Source organism: Zalophus californianus, chromosome 8 (assembly GCF_009762305.2).
Source record: "Zalophus californianus isolate mZalCal1 chromosome 8, mZalCal1.pri.v2, whole genome shotgun sequence".
NCBI classification, from domain to species: Eukaryota; Metazoa; Chordata; class Mammalia; order Carnivora; family Otariidae; genus Zalophus; species Zalophus californianus.
In genome coordinates, this window is record NC_045602.1 from 35,423,514 (window position 1) to 35,437,955 (window position 14,442).

A 14,442-nucleotide genomic window follows, 5' to 3' on the forward strand; every position below is an offset into this window, starting at 1 on the left:
AAGCTCAGAAAACATCTGAGTTATAATCTATGCATTTTCCTGCCTCAACCAAATATTTATTTTTATCAACAATTATTTACATATAAATGAATGCAAAAAGTAATTAATGTAAAAAGGAGGAGCAAGCTTGAAGGCAACTTTGTTAAATGGAGGTGTCAGAAGAGGATAACCTGAGAGTTTCCATGACAGTCTGACTGCAGCTTCCCTGAGTGCCTACTGGAGCCCCTCTCCAGGGCAGCCAGGGAGCACAGCCCAGAGTCATGAGGAAACAGGGCTGACCACATTTTAGGCATCTGGAATCAGATAGTCAGCAGAAGAAAGTGTCAAGGGGCGTCTGGGTGGCTCAGTTGTTAAGCCTGGGTCCCTGGGATCGAGCCCCGCGTCAAGCCCCGCATCGGGCTCCCTGCTCAACGGGAAGCCTGCTCTCCCTCTCCCACTCCCTCTGATTGTGTTCTTGCTCTCTCTATCTCTCTCTGTCAAATAAATAAATAAAATCTTTAAAAAAAAGAAGAAGGTAGGGTCAATATATTGGACATTGGACCTCCTGCACTGGTCCTCCGATTTTCTTTTTTCTCTCCAGTTTTCTGGGAGACTCTCAACTTTATATTCCACCTGATTTGTCTATTTCTCCCTTTATTCTGTCAATTTTTGCCTCAGTATTTTAAAATTCTGTTATTGGTGATATATATAATTATAATTTTTATGTCTTTTTTACCTTTTTATCACTGTGAAATGATTCTTTTTAGCTCTGTTAATACTCCTTGTCTTGAAGTCTATTTTGTATGATATTAACATAATCACACCAGTTTTCTTTTTTCTCCTATCCTTTTTAGAGTTTTTTTTAAATAATTTTTTTCTAGTTTTATTAAACTCAGAATGATTCTTATGCAGTATCTCTAAAGCCAGTACCTGTTAGTCCACCAGATTTTTAAAAAACCCATAAAGCTATTTTCCATTATCATTTCTTTTTTTTTTTTTTTTTTTTTTTACCGTATCATTATTTTTAATGTCCAGCATTTACAACATGAGGGCCAGAGCTTTCTCCCCAACTCAAGTTTATAAATTCTCAATTGGCTTGTGAGGCCAATAGGGATACTTCTTCTTGTCTAATCTGGTTTCTGGGAAGACTTCATTCAGGTCCTCAATGGTCATCTGATCAAATGGAATTATGTTCCTCATCTTCTCCAGCTCTTTTTCATATTCCTCAATCCTGGCCTTTGAGAGAGACAAAAACTCGGCACAACTTTTCACATCTTCTTTTTCTTCAGCATCCACCTGAACAGTATATTTATCTTCTGGCACAGGAACCTTCAGGGCATTAAACTTCTTCTCAAAGTCATCTACCAAACCAGCCTTTGCCACATTGGCCTTGTAGTAAGCCCAGTCGATAGCAGGTGGTTTCTCAGGGAGAGTAGCCAATCTGGAGGTAAGTGTCTCCTTCCAGGATTTCAGGGAGTTAGCAATGGCCTTCTGGTTTCGGGGTATGATCTCCCCAAAAGCTACCCAGTCAATGGTTTTTAGAGCAAGTTTTCGCGCAGCCATCTTGAGATCCTTCACCGACCCCGGCAGCCTAGAGTCCACAGCCCATTATTATTTCTTTTTTAAACAGCTTTATTGAGGCATAATTGACATTCAACTACATATATTTCTTATTTTAAAGAAGGATTTATTTATTTATTTATTTATTTATTTATTTATTTATTTATTTATTTATTTATTTTAGAGAGAGAGCATGTGTGCACACGAGTAGGGAGAGGAGCAGAGTGAGAGGGAAAGAGAGAATCCCAAGCAGACTCCCCACTGAGTGCGGAGCCTGACATGGGGCTGGATCTCATGACCCATGAGATCATGACCTGAGTCGAAATCATGAGTTGAACACTTAACCAACTGAGCCACCTAGGCACCCCTCAACTACACATATTTAAAATATACAACTTGGGGGCTCCTGGGTGGCTCAGTCGTTAAGTGTCTGCCTTTGGCTCAGGTCGTAATCCCATGATCCCTCAGGTCCTGGGATCGAGTCCCGCATCGGGCTCCCTGCTCCGCAGGAAGCCTGCTTCTCCCTCTCCCAGTCCCCCTGCTTGTGTTCCCTCTCTTGCTGTCTCTCTCTCTGTCAAATAAATAAATAAAATCTTTAAAAAAAAAGATTGTCTCAAAAAAATAAAACAATAAAATAAAATAAAATATACAACTTGATAAGTATAACATATGTATATACCAGGAAACCACCGCAATCACTTATCCATCCATTATCCACTTAATAAACTTATCCATCACCCTCAAAAATTTTCTTATAACCCTTTATAATCTACCCTCCCAACCACCCCATCTCCCATACCTCATCTCAGGTGACCAGTGATCTTTTTGTCACCACAGATTAGTTTATATTTTCTAGAATTTTATATAAATGGACTCATATAGTACATATGCTTTATTTGTCAGTCTGAATAACTTTTAGAGATCTTCAAGTTCATTGATTCTTTCTTCTGCAGTATTGAATTTGCTATTAATCCCATCTAACAAATTATTCATTTTAGATTTTGTATTTTTCAGTTTTAGAATTTCCATTTAGTTCTTTTGTATTTCTCCTGAAATATACCATTTTGTTACCCATTGTATTCATCTTTTTTATAGATTCTTTAACAAACTTATAGTGAATATTTTATATCCATATCTGCTAATTCTAACATCGGAATCATCCATTAGTCATTGTCTACTGACTTTTTTCTTTGGATGGGTTGCTCAGTCTGTTATTTATTTATTTATTTTTAAGTAGGCTCCACGCCCAGCCTGGAGCCCAATGTAGGGCTTAAACTCACAACTCTGAGATCAAGACCGGAGCTGAGATCAAGGGTCAGACACTTAACCCACTGAGTCACCCAGGTGCCTTTCAGTCTGTTAATTTTTTTTTAAAGATTTTATTTATTTATTTGACAGAGAGAGACACAGTGAGAGGGGGAACACAAGCAGGGGAAGTGGGAGAGGGAGAAGCAGGCTTCCCGCCGAGCAGGGAGCCCAATGCAGGGCTCGATCCCAGGACTCTGGGATCAGGACCTGAGCCGAAGGCAGATGCCCAATGACTGAGCCACCCAGGTGCCCCTCAGTCTGTTAATTTTTAATGAATACTGGTCAGTGTGGATGCTAAGTTGTAGAGACTCTGGATTCTGTTATTTTCCTTTGCAGAGTGTTGCATTTTGTCCTAGCAAGCAATTAATTTGGCAGGTCACCTTGATTCTTTGGAGGCTTATTTTAAAACTTTAAAAGGTCTGGTTTATTTCAGTTTTGTTCTTAGTCCCATGAGATTTCAATGGAAAGACCAAATTGTTTGCCCAGTCCCTCCAACTTGGTAGAACATAAACTCCAAAATCTGTCTTCCCAGCAGTAGACAGCTGCTGAGGTTGCTGCTCAGCCTTTTTTAGCCTTTCAGCTGATGTTTCCCACTGGACTCCTTGGAGTCCCACCTCATAAATACATAGTTCCAGAACCAGCCCGTGATTTGAGGGGAGTGTATAAGATTTGGCGGCTTCCCCTTCCCTGTCTTCTTCCTTTCCAGGATCTCCTCCTGTATTTCCAGCTATATTGGCAGCCTCAAACTCTGGACTCTCCCTGATTCCTTAGCCTAGTTAGATTCCAGTTTTCTGCTTGAGCCATATTCCTTTTGTACTGCATGGAAGTGTCCATAAAGGAAAAGCCAGTTAGGGGTGGATCTCATCGAATCTCACCTTTTTTTCAAGGATCATATCCCCTTCATTTTTTGCCTACTTTTTGGTTGCTCTCCAGAACCTTCAGGTTTTTTTTTTTAAATATTTTATCCAGAGTTTATTATTGTTATTGGCTGGAGGGTTAGCCCAAAATAAATTAGCCCACGATTATAGAATGTAGAACTCTTCAATCTTTCTATAGGCTCTCTGCCAACTCCCCTTGGTTCTCTCAATTTAAGAAAAAAAAATTTGTTTGTTTTTATTTATTTATTTACATAATTTCTACATCCAACATGGGCTTGTATTCATGACCCTGCAATCAAGAGTCATATGCTCCTCCGACTGAGCCAGCCAGGTGCCCCTCAATTTTTTTTTTCCACTTCCAAGTGAAACCAAATGATTTATTTGTGCTAAATGAGTGGAAATAATGTATTCAGAGTATACTTGTTTGTACGCCACACTTGCTTACGCTGGGCGACACAAGCGCTCATCCAGCTAGTGTGCTACTTCCATCTCACCTCTTGTCTCTTCTGCCAAGCAATAAAGTATCCTGTGGCTGTTATGCCAAGAGATTCCTATAATGTTCATTTCAAATAGTACTTTCTAATAGTATTTTACACCTTTAAAATATTTGTTCAAACTCTATTTTAATGGAAAGGGGAAAATAGCTGTTTCTATTACAATCATGTTGCCTTCTGCAGCAGAAATCAAAGAGTGTGTCTAATCAGCCATCAAAACCACCGGTGGGCAGGACAACATTTATCGACTCATGTTAGAGGGGCCGGTCTGGGTAGGTTAACACTAAAGATAAGGAAAGAATCCCATCTTAATATACAATAATTATCCATCGCACATGTATGTGGAAAAGGTACAGCCATGTGATCCATTACTTTAGCCTATCGTTTCACAAGATACATGGATGTTGACATATACTGAAAATAACCTATAAAAAGTGTATCTGTAGAAAGCTCTATCAAAGAGTATATTGTCTTGGGCAATGATGCATCTAACTTTCCATTCTACACCGAAAGCTAGATTTTCAAAGGTCTGAATTGTAGTGAATTATTGGTATGTTTGGTAAACACCATTATAATGGGGGGTGGGGGGAGGGGAGTAACAGCTCAGTAATTTTCTGCAAATTCATGAAAAAAAATGTAACAGATGACTTTTTCCATCAGTGTTTTACTTGAATCTACATGTACATCCATTCCCTGGCTGGAACATTTGCTATTCGATATTTGGTAATTCAGCAGCAGTGTACATTTTTGCTTGGCCCCAGAGCTTCATTTTCCTGGCTTTTAGGTTTGGAAAATAAAAAAGGATATCTTTTTTACATTTTTTTTCATGAATTTTTTTTTAAATAGCATATTGTTGGTGTTTCATGGATACTGTATCTTTTCTTACTCCTCTGAAGATAATGATAGTGTTTCCTGTTTTTTTAAGTTTTCTTCTCTATGAATAGTCTATTTCCTCCAATTTTAATTCTTCTCTTTGTTCTTTGTTTTGGTCTCTGACATTTATGTTGGAGGTTTTTCCCTGGTGACCTGTGGTTGTCTACTGTTTAAGAGTAGGAGACTAAAATCACACTGAAAGCTCTGTGCCCTGCTTGTGGGTAGAGGCTGTGGTGCACTTCATGGTATGGTGATCAGGCTGGGCTGTTTGTTGGGTGGCCCAAATGCCACTGTTTCCAGGTCTGCTCTCATAGACTGGTCACATTTCCCAGAGAAGATTCTTCCCATCTATCATAATCCATTCAGGCTGCTATAACAAAATGCTGCAGATGGATCACTATAAACAACAGAGATTTGGGCGCCTGGGTGGCTCAGATGGTTAAGCGTCTGCCTTCGGCTCAGGTCATGATCCCAGGGTCCTGGGATCGAGTCCCGCATCGGGCTCCCTGCTCCTTGGGAGCCTGCTTCTCCCTCTGCCCCTCTCTCTCTCTCTCTGTCTCTCATGAATAAATAAATAAAATCTTAAAAAAAAACAACCAGAGATTTATTTCTCACAGTTCTAGAGACTGGGAAGTCCAAGATCAGGGTGCTGGCATGGTTGGGTTCTGGTGAAAGCCCTCTTCCAGGTTTCAGACTGCTGACTTCTCTCTGGGTCCTCACATGGTGGAAGGGGCTAGGGAGCTCTGTGGGGTCTCTTTACACTCTCATGACCTACTCACTTCCCAAAGGTCTCCCCTCCCAATACCATCACATTGGGCATTAGGATTTCAAGATAGGAATTTTGTGGGGACACAAACACGAGACCATAGAACAGTCTCTTCCCCCAGAGTTTAAGGTTTAGCAGCATGCTTTCTGGGAGCTAAATGGGAAGAACACTGGAGGTCTCATCATCCATAAGGCATATGTTCACTTGATTCCTCAATTTTGGAGTGGCCAGCCCTGCCCTCAAATGGTGTCCCCTGCAACTGAGACCCTCTTTCGTGTCCTCTTCAGAGGACACACATTCAGACTTGTGGCAGGCAGGCAATTGCCTAAGAGTTTGGAGCCAGGAGGGCTTCTAAGGGTCTACCTGCTTCTCAAACAGCCTTCAACTAATCCCCAGGCTTCAGTCTCCCTTCCCCACTGCCAGAGGTTTCTGATGTTAATTCCTGAGCCATTTGAAGACCCTTTGGACAAATTGTGTTCTTGGCTTTCCTCACTGCCAGCCTCAGGTTTGGCTTTCTTGAGTGCATAGTCTGTTATCACTCACGTATCTGCTTTCCAGCCTCCAAAATTCTGATGGTGGTTTCTCCTCTGGGTTTCAGAAGGGAGGGAAATGAACTCAGAATCCAGCAGCTGGATTCAAGAAGGTGGTTTTTGTTGCATTGATTAGCTAGGGTGCAGAATCTCCAAGTCCATGGACATGAAGTACTTCTGAAGAGTGGAACCAAGAGGGAAATTTTTGTAAGAAAACAAGTGCTTATGAATCAGAATTAATATAGACAAAAGTAGCAAGTGTAGATTAATGCTTTTGAGAATTTATTTATAAGCAAAAAAGGGCTACATCGTCTAGTAAGGCGACCTGAGAAAGGGTGTACATCTCCTCCTGGGGTTCTCTGCTGTGCTGGGCCTCTTGCATCTGGACCCTGCATGTGCCACCTGTTTCTTGCTTCAAGGAAATGGAGTGGGGTTGAGGAAGCTCCTAGCAGGGGGCGGTGAAGTCATAGCCTTATAAGGGCAGATGGGATTCTACAGCCAGGAATGCAGAGAGGTGACATGTCTCAACTTAAAACCACAGCCAGCATGAAGTAGGCTGGTGTCAACCTGGATGCTAGTGGGTTGCTTTTGAAACGGAAGCAGGTAAGTTTGGCACAAATAAAAGGAAGCACAATTTACCGAAACAGAACAGAAACTTGGGAAACTATTATAAGTGGCTGTTCTTGCAGATGGCTTAATTCCCCAGGGGTTGGACAAAAACAGAGCATTCCTCCCCCCGCCCCCTGTAAAAAAAAAAAAAAAAAAGAGAGAGAGAGAGAGAGGGAGAGAGCCTTCTAAGAAATCCTGGAGGTTCTGACAGATACATAACCCTTCACTTAGACACTGACGAGGACAGTATGCTCTTACTGGGATGGATGGAGAATGGGGCAGCTTGGTGTAGCAGGGAAATCTTGACCTGAATTAAGAAGATCTGGGTTCAAATCCTCAACTTACTTGCTGTGTGACCTTGAGCAAGTTCCTAACCTTTCTGATGCTCACAAGGTTCTGGTAAAGTTGTTAAATAATGCAGTTACATAACCGACAGTAGGTTCAGTGAAGCAAAGGTTAGCCTGAGTCCGAAACTGAATTATCTCGGTTTTTATTTAACACGTATTTGCTGAGCCCTATCAGATACCAGGCTGTGTACATATGTCTCCCCTATTCTAGAAAGGCTCATGAAGTGAAGGCCCAGCTCTGTTCCATCCTGCAGACCTTCCTCAGGATGGCGGGAGGCTGTGAAGGTGAGCATCCCTATGTCCTCTCCCTTGGCTGGGGCTCTTGGTTCCATCTCAGCAGACAACCCCCACTTCCCTCTTAGCCACTTTCCTAATAACCAAGCGAAAGGTTTCACAACCTGGTGAGTAATACCAGATGGTAATGATACGCTCTGTAGGCCACTTCTGCTTTTCATTTATTTATTTCTCTTGAGAGTCTCTAGAGGACCAACTCTGAGAAGGAGAGTTAAAGGTTTTGGGCGGGGAGGGGGTGGGAATGAGGGCCACTATGACATGGTGGGTTTGAGATTCATTCCCCTCCTACAGGAAAAAGTGTTCCTAGCCTCTGAGTGCCCACATCACTGTGATTATTTATGGTTACCTCAGATCACATTGTGTCTCCTCCAGGCCAATTGTGCTCCCCATTCCTTAGTATCTGGTCAGAGACAGCCCGTGATATAGGTTTGATAAGCGTATCGGCACCTGCCTGGTATGCTGTATGTCTTGGCAGTAACCACCACACCTGCCCATCCAAAGCCCAGCTTTTAAGATACTTCAGTGTCATTCACGTATTTTCTTGGCCTCAATTAGACTTCCCTTTGGTCCAACCTTAAACTATCCTGCGTGAGCTTTTATTTGAATTAATGCCTGACCGCCTTTCCTTGACGTTTGTGATGTTGTGGGTGGGAGGGCTGGCTCTGTCCTTGATCTCACCTTGCCTCCTCTGTCAGAACTGCTTTAACATTGACCCCATCTCTCTCCTTCCCCAGAACTCACATGCTGCGTGTCGGACTGAGCTATCTCTATTTCATACTATAAGCCAAGACTCGCTACACTGTCCTGCTGATGTTCACAGTCGTGCCTGGGAAGGAGGCAGCCCCATTTCCAGCACATTTCAGTGGGAGACCTTCACATGTGCCCCCTGGAGACTCAGTGGGGCAGGGGAAGAAACTGTTAGGAGTGCACGGCGCCAAAGTCGCGTCTCCATGTGTGAATCAGTGTCACCTCGCTTTTCTCTCAGAGACCTCACTGTCCCACAGCGGGACCTGCCTGAAAATTGAGGGGACGAGGGAGCCCCTCAGCCTCCTCCTTCTCCAGCACTCCGCTCCCAGGCACTGCGGCTCTTTCAGCAGCAGAGCTGCTGGGAGCTCAGAGCTGCTGCTGCCCTGCATGTGTCCGCTCAGCCCTGTTGTTGGCGCCCTGATGGTCTGCAGGAGGGACATGGCAGCTTTCTGAATGGATTTTTCTCAAGGAAAGTGCCAGTGTATGCAGTTCATGATATTCCCCTATCCTTGCCATTACTGTCACTTGGCTTTTTCTCAATAGGCTTCATCTTTATTTTTTTCTAATGGGGAAGTTTTGCTCTCACCCCTGCATCCTATATTTGACTCCCCCTCCTCTACCCCTCCTAGATACAGAATTATGAGATTCTGACAAAAAATAAGAAAATCTTCTTCGGTAAGCCTGTGAACTCTTCATATCATCTGTATTTTATTGTTGGAGAGAAGCTGGTGTCCTACTTGGTTCTGCCTGGTCCCAGACAGCTCCAGCAAAAGCAGGTGTTAAAACGGAGCTGAGCGTGTGTATCACCGTGACTAGCCATTCGCGGACTGCCCTATTCCCTGACAGCCAAGCCAGCCGCCGAGCAACTGCGGCCAGGTTAGTCCTTCGACAAGTCACAAACCCCCCAGGTTTATTTTAAGCAGACAGAATCTGTTTGGCCTAGGAGGGTGAAATGAGAGAAGTGTGTTTGCAGGTGAGTGTGCATATATGACACCACGAGCCCCCCCCACCCTTCCAGCCCAGACATTTCTATGAACACACGTGCCTAGGCCCCGGGAGATGTGCCTATGACCCAGTTTTCACTGGCTTGGGCTCTTCCTGTCTGCGCTCAGCACCAGCCCTTGCTGGCCCCACGGGCTGGCCATTCTGCAGCTCTATGCACACAGCTGCAGGGGTAGGAATAACTTAGTGTCCCACAGCTCCCCAAGCAGATATGAGTCTGGCCACTCCCCTATCCTCCATTTGCAGGGACAGTCTGCAGGGCACAGGCTCACAGCACCGTGAAAGAAAACTGGAGTCTCTGGCCTTTGAGCTGTCCCTGGGGTCTGCAGCTGGATGGCCAAACAACCAGGTGGTTGCAGGACAGAATGACTACAATTGAGCTGACACTCCCCTGCCCCCCAAGCAGAGTGAGGTATCATTAAAATCACGATGACACCGGAGATGGCCAGATCCTCAGAGGCTGGGTTCAGCTCAGCAAAGAGAACGTGATGGATGATGGCTGACGGCAATGCCCAGAGCTCGAGCTGCCTTTTCTCTCTCCAGTTTGCAGCCAGCGAGGCTTCTCTTCTAAGGCATTGCTTCTCATCTTTGGCTTTTGCCAGGGTGACCTGGGGATGTTCTCACCAATGCCAATTCTTGGAGCTGTTCTGGGTCTTGGCTTGTGTTAGAGGTGCCCAGTGAGTGGGGCAGAGGTGACAGGCATTGCCCTCAGGGTTCCCCAGAGAATAGCCCCCTCTGAAAAGACCTAGGGAGACAAGGCAGCTGGCTCTCTGCATCACATGCCACATGGTGTGTTCTCTCTAAAGAAAGACACGAGAAAGCTGTCTCAGTGCCCTGCCCTGGACTTACTGTCACTCATGGACACAGGAGGCGCGATGGCTCCCTGGCCCTTTCACGCTCCTCTCCTGACCCATGTGAAATGTGACTGTTGATTGGAGAGCAGTCCACTTCTGTGACTCTGCTGCCAAGCTTCACTCTCTCTGCCTCTTGGGAGAGGCCCTCCTCATCCAGGCCCAGGAGATTCGGAGACTGAGGCCAAGCCCGGTCTGCAGGGAGAACAGGGAGTCTCCCACCCTAGTTGTAGTTCACATTTAGCTTTGGTAAAAGCGCAGCTCGTTTCGAGCCACATGTACCAAGAAAGCCGTTCCTTCACCTTGTAGTAAGAACTCCTGGTTCTGCAGCCTCATCCTCCTACAGAGAGGATGTTGACTAAGATCTTTATGTTCCCACTTCATCTCTGGAAAGTTCCCCAGCATTCTGATTAAACATTCAAGGGAATAGAGAAACGACACCAAGGAGCCTCTGACATTGGCCTTGGCCGTTCTGAGCAGTTGGTCCTGAGAGGGTTTCCCGGCCACCCCCTTCCTGGGGCCACAGTGTCTCCATTGTGTGTGTTGGGGGCATGTCACCACGGTGCAGCGAGCTTGTGGGGTAGACAGGCAGGTCTGTCTGCACGGCCCACGGCAGATGTGCCCGGTGGCACTGTGCTGAGCCTGGTCTGTGCTCCCTTGGATGAGGACATGGAAGCTCACAAGCCATCTTCCCATTCTGCGTCACCACCTGCCCACCCCCAGAGATGGTGCAAAAGAGGAGAGACTGGTTTTTAGCCCACCACTCACAACTCTACTTTGCCCACAGCCCGGTTTCTATCAGTCAGTATCCAACCAGGGACACAGAAGCCACTCCAAATATTTATTTATTTATTTATTTATTTGATTTATTTTATTTATTTATTTATTTTGCCACTCCAAATATTTAAAACAGGGGTTTTAATCCAGAGAATTACTGAACACAGAAACAAGAAGAGGACAAACTCAGAAGTGGGGAACAACAGCAGGAAATAGCCACCCCCCAGAGGCTGGTGGAGGCCACTTTACCAGAGCGTGGGGACTCGGGCCACTGGGAGGAACTGGGGACCACAGAAGGCCTATCTGGTGGGAGCTGGGGCCTCGAGGAGGCACGGTCACTGCTGGAAACAAACCCCCAGGCAGGTGTGGGGAGAAATAGCCTGGCTTCTCCTTTTCTCGTGCCCTGCAGGTTCTTCAGGTGCCTCTTGTTAGTTAAACCCAGCTGGAAGCCAGCTGACCTGGGGTCCTGGGACAAGCACGCTGCGGCGGTCAGCCCCCACCACTCAGAGCAGGGTGGGGGAGGTAGAGGAGCGGGTCTGAGGCAGGCAGGCTGCGATGTGCGTGGCCTCGGTCTGCCCTGTGTCATGTCCAGCCTGCTGTTTATGCCCCATGCTATCCTTAGACCCCGGTGAGAGTAGACGCAGGAGCTGACCCCGTGGGGGTTTTGAAGACTCACTCACGTAGAGAGGAAAATGTTTTTGGAAGGGAGGGGTAAAGCCTTTATTCTCCACGGTTGTCCTTGTTTTCCTTTGGGGGAATTCACCCGTTTAGCAACCCCACCTCACCATTCCCCTCAGGAAAGCCATGTCCCAGTTTTCTGCCCATCCTTCCCCTTCGTTCCTCTGCCCCCAATTTCTGACTTGCCCTGCCAGAGAACACTAGCCCAGACCATGCATCAGTGGTCATGAGTGTTTCCCCAGGATGATTCATTCAGAGCGTGATATTAGTGTGGACTGTCTGTCTGTAAGTAGATACCATCTACTAATCAATTTGTATTGTGTTTCCAATAAATTTCTGGAGATCATGTCTGGTTTGATGCTGTCCTTTGCTGGGATGGTGGCTCCGCTATAAGGCTCAGTGCGTGCTCGCCCCAGCCCCCAGCATCAGGTGCTCCTCGTCTTGGGTTCGCTCTCCCCCTGCATAGCTCACAGACCAGGCTGGAGAGGCTGACCTTCCCCAGCCACACTGAGACTCTCAGACCTATCCCCAGGGTCTGCACTTTCTTCTGCGGGGTCCCATCAGCCACATCCTGAGGACATGGAGGTTTCCTGAAGCTAGGTCACTCCAGGAGGGAGGTGGCCTTCCTTGGACCCTCGAGTCCCTTCGGCCCAGAGGTAGGAGGAGCAACCCTTCCCCATCAACCACTCTTGCACTGCTGTGCCCAGCGTTGGCCCCCGTGTGAGAGCAAGACTCCCTAGCAGGTGAAGCAGACCCAGGAGCTGCACGTCCCACAGATGGAAGTATGGCACCTTCTTCCCGGGCCTGTAAGTAGAAAAGAAATGTCGGAGTTTTCTTGAAGGGAGAGGGAGTCTGCTCCGAATGCCTGGCATTTTCCACTCTTTCCTGAGTGCCCTAAGTGTTGAAACCTGCTTGGTAGAAATGACTGTTGTGTATTTTACTGCTTTCCACCTGCTTGACTGCAGTGTAGACTCTGCCTCGGGTGCTGTGTTAGAGTCATTGTAGCTTCACTTGGGACCCTTCAGCCCCTGTTTGTGACCCTTGTTTCCTGGGATTTGTGAGAGATGTTTTTCAAAGAGAGGTGGGGGGGCGCCTGCGTGGCTCGCCTGGTTGAGCGTCTGATTCCTGATTTCTGCTCTGATCACGATCTCACAGTCCTGGGATTGAGCCCCACGTCCGGCTTTGTGCTGGGTGTGGAAGCTGCTTGAGATTCTCTCTCCCCCTCTCCCTCTGCTTCTCCCCCTCCCTGCTTATGTGTGCTCTTTCTCTCTCAAAAAATAAAAATAAAATAAAATAAAATAAAATAAAATAAAATAAAAATAAGAAGAGAGACACCGAGTTTCCTTCCAGAGTTTCACTAGAGAAGCAAGACACACACACACACACAAGGTTACCTACCAGAGACCAGGAGCGTTGTAAATAAGGTGGTGTCTGTTCTTGCAGGAATTCTGGGATAGAGGGCTCAGCAACGCAGGACTCATGGTCAGGGAAGGTTTTGTGGAAGTAGGGGGACCCCTCAAGATGGAACACAGCGGCCCTCACTGAGAATTTTTTTTCCATTTGTCTTAAGTGTGTTCACAATTGCTCACTGAAGCATTTTTATGATGATTGCCTTAAATTCCTTGTTAGACAGTTCTAATCTGTGGGACAGATTAGATGTGGGACATCGAAATGTTGACAATCTGTTGGTTGTCTTTTCTCACTGAACTCTAGATCTTATTTAAATACTGTGTTTTAGCAGGCCCTGTGGGGGAGCTGCTTTTGCTCGTCTACTGCTAGATGAGCTGCAGCTCTGGGACCCCCACTGTGCTTGCAGGGACATTGGGGAGGGAGAGAGGCTCCTCCTTACCGCTAGGTGTTTTGTTTTCTTTGTTTTTTTTTTTCTTTTTTATTGAGATATAATTGATATATACATTAATTTTAGGTGTACAACATAATCATAGATATATGTACGTATCACAAAATGATTACCACAATAAGTTTAGTTAATAGCCAACACCACACATGGTTACAAGTTTTTTCCATGTTTTTCTCCATGGGAACTTTTAAGACTTACACTCTTTGTAATTTTCCCAAATATACAATATAGTATTTAAGTATAGTCACCAAGCTATAAATAACATCCCGGGGACTTGTTTCTCCTGTGACTGGAAGTTTGTACCTTTTGACCAACTTCACCCTACCTCTCACCTCTGGCAACAACTAATCTGTTCTCTCTATGAATTTGGTTGGTTTTGGTTTTTTTGTTTGTTTATTTTGTTTTGTTTTTAGATTCCATATGTAAGTGAGATTGTACAGTGTTTGTCTTTGTCTGATTGATTTTGGTTAGCATAATGCCCTCAAGGTCCATCCATGTTCTCACAACTGAGTTTCCTTCTCTTTTATGGCTGAATAATATTCCTGTGTGTGTGTGTGTGTGTGTACACACCCCATGTTTTCTTTATCCATTCATCTCTCAGTGGACACTTAGGTTGTTTCCATGTCTTGGATATTGTAAATAATGCTGCAGAAAACGTGGGGGTGCAGACATTTTTTTTGAGAGTGATTTTGTTTCCTTTGAATAAATATCCAGAAGTGGAATTGCTGGATCATATGGTAGTTCTATTTTTATTTTTAATGGTTTTCATTTTCATTCATCTCTATTTTCTTATTTATCTTATGATTTCTTTGATCCATTGGTTGTTTAAAACTGTATTGTTTCATTTACACAGTTTTATGAATTTTCCTGTTTTGCTTTTGTAATTGATTT

The 14,442-nt window shown here is 45.1% G+C and overlaps 2 protein-coding genes across 10 annotated transcripts in view; one reads left to right on the forward strand and one right to left on the reverse strand.

Annotated features, from left to right (window-relative positions):
- The window catches only part of MTA3 (metastasis associated 1 family member 3), a 217,352-nt gene extending 205,325 nt beyond the window's left edge, over window positions 1-12,027 (forward strand). For 7 of the 9 annotated variants that reach the window (XM_027621301.2, XM_027621297.2, XM_027621295.2 and 4 more), the window contains one exon: window positions 8,373-12,027. In XM_027621301.2, coding sequence (XP_027477102.1) covers window positions 8,373-8,398 — 26 coding nt within the window. In that variant the 3' untranslated portion in view covers window positions 8,399-12,027. Of the gene's footprint in view, window positions 1-7,555; window positions 7,630-8,372 lie in introns of those variants that run through there. The other 2 variants (XR_003524570.2, XM_027621300.1) reach the window with 2 other exon arrangements.
- LOC118357243 (ATP synthase subunit d, mitochondrial-like) lies at window positions 990-1,579 on the reverse strand. Its single transcript, XM_035728763.1, has one exon. It carries the CDS (start codon window positions 1,540-1,542, stop codon window positions 1,057-1,059), a length of 486 nt encoding a protein of 161 aa, XP_035584656.1. The 5' UTR covers window positions 1,543-1,579; the 3' UTR covers window positions 990-1,056.
- Window positions 12,028-14,442: the final 2,415 nt, after the last annotated feature.

What these genes read in the sequence shown, in the direction of transcription:
- LOC118357243 (XM_035728763.1), bottom strand. Translation starts at nt 1,542, where the DNA reads ATGGCTGCGCGAAAACTTGCTCTAAAAACCATTGACTGGGTAGCTTTT.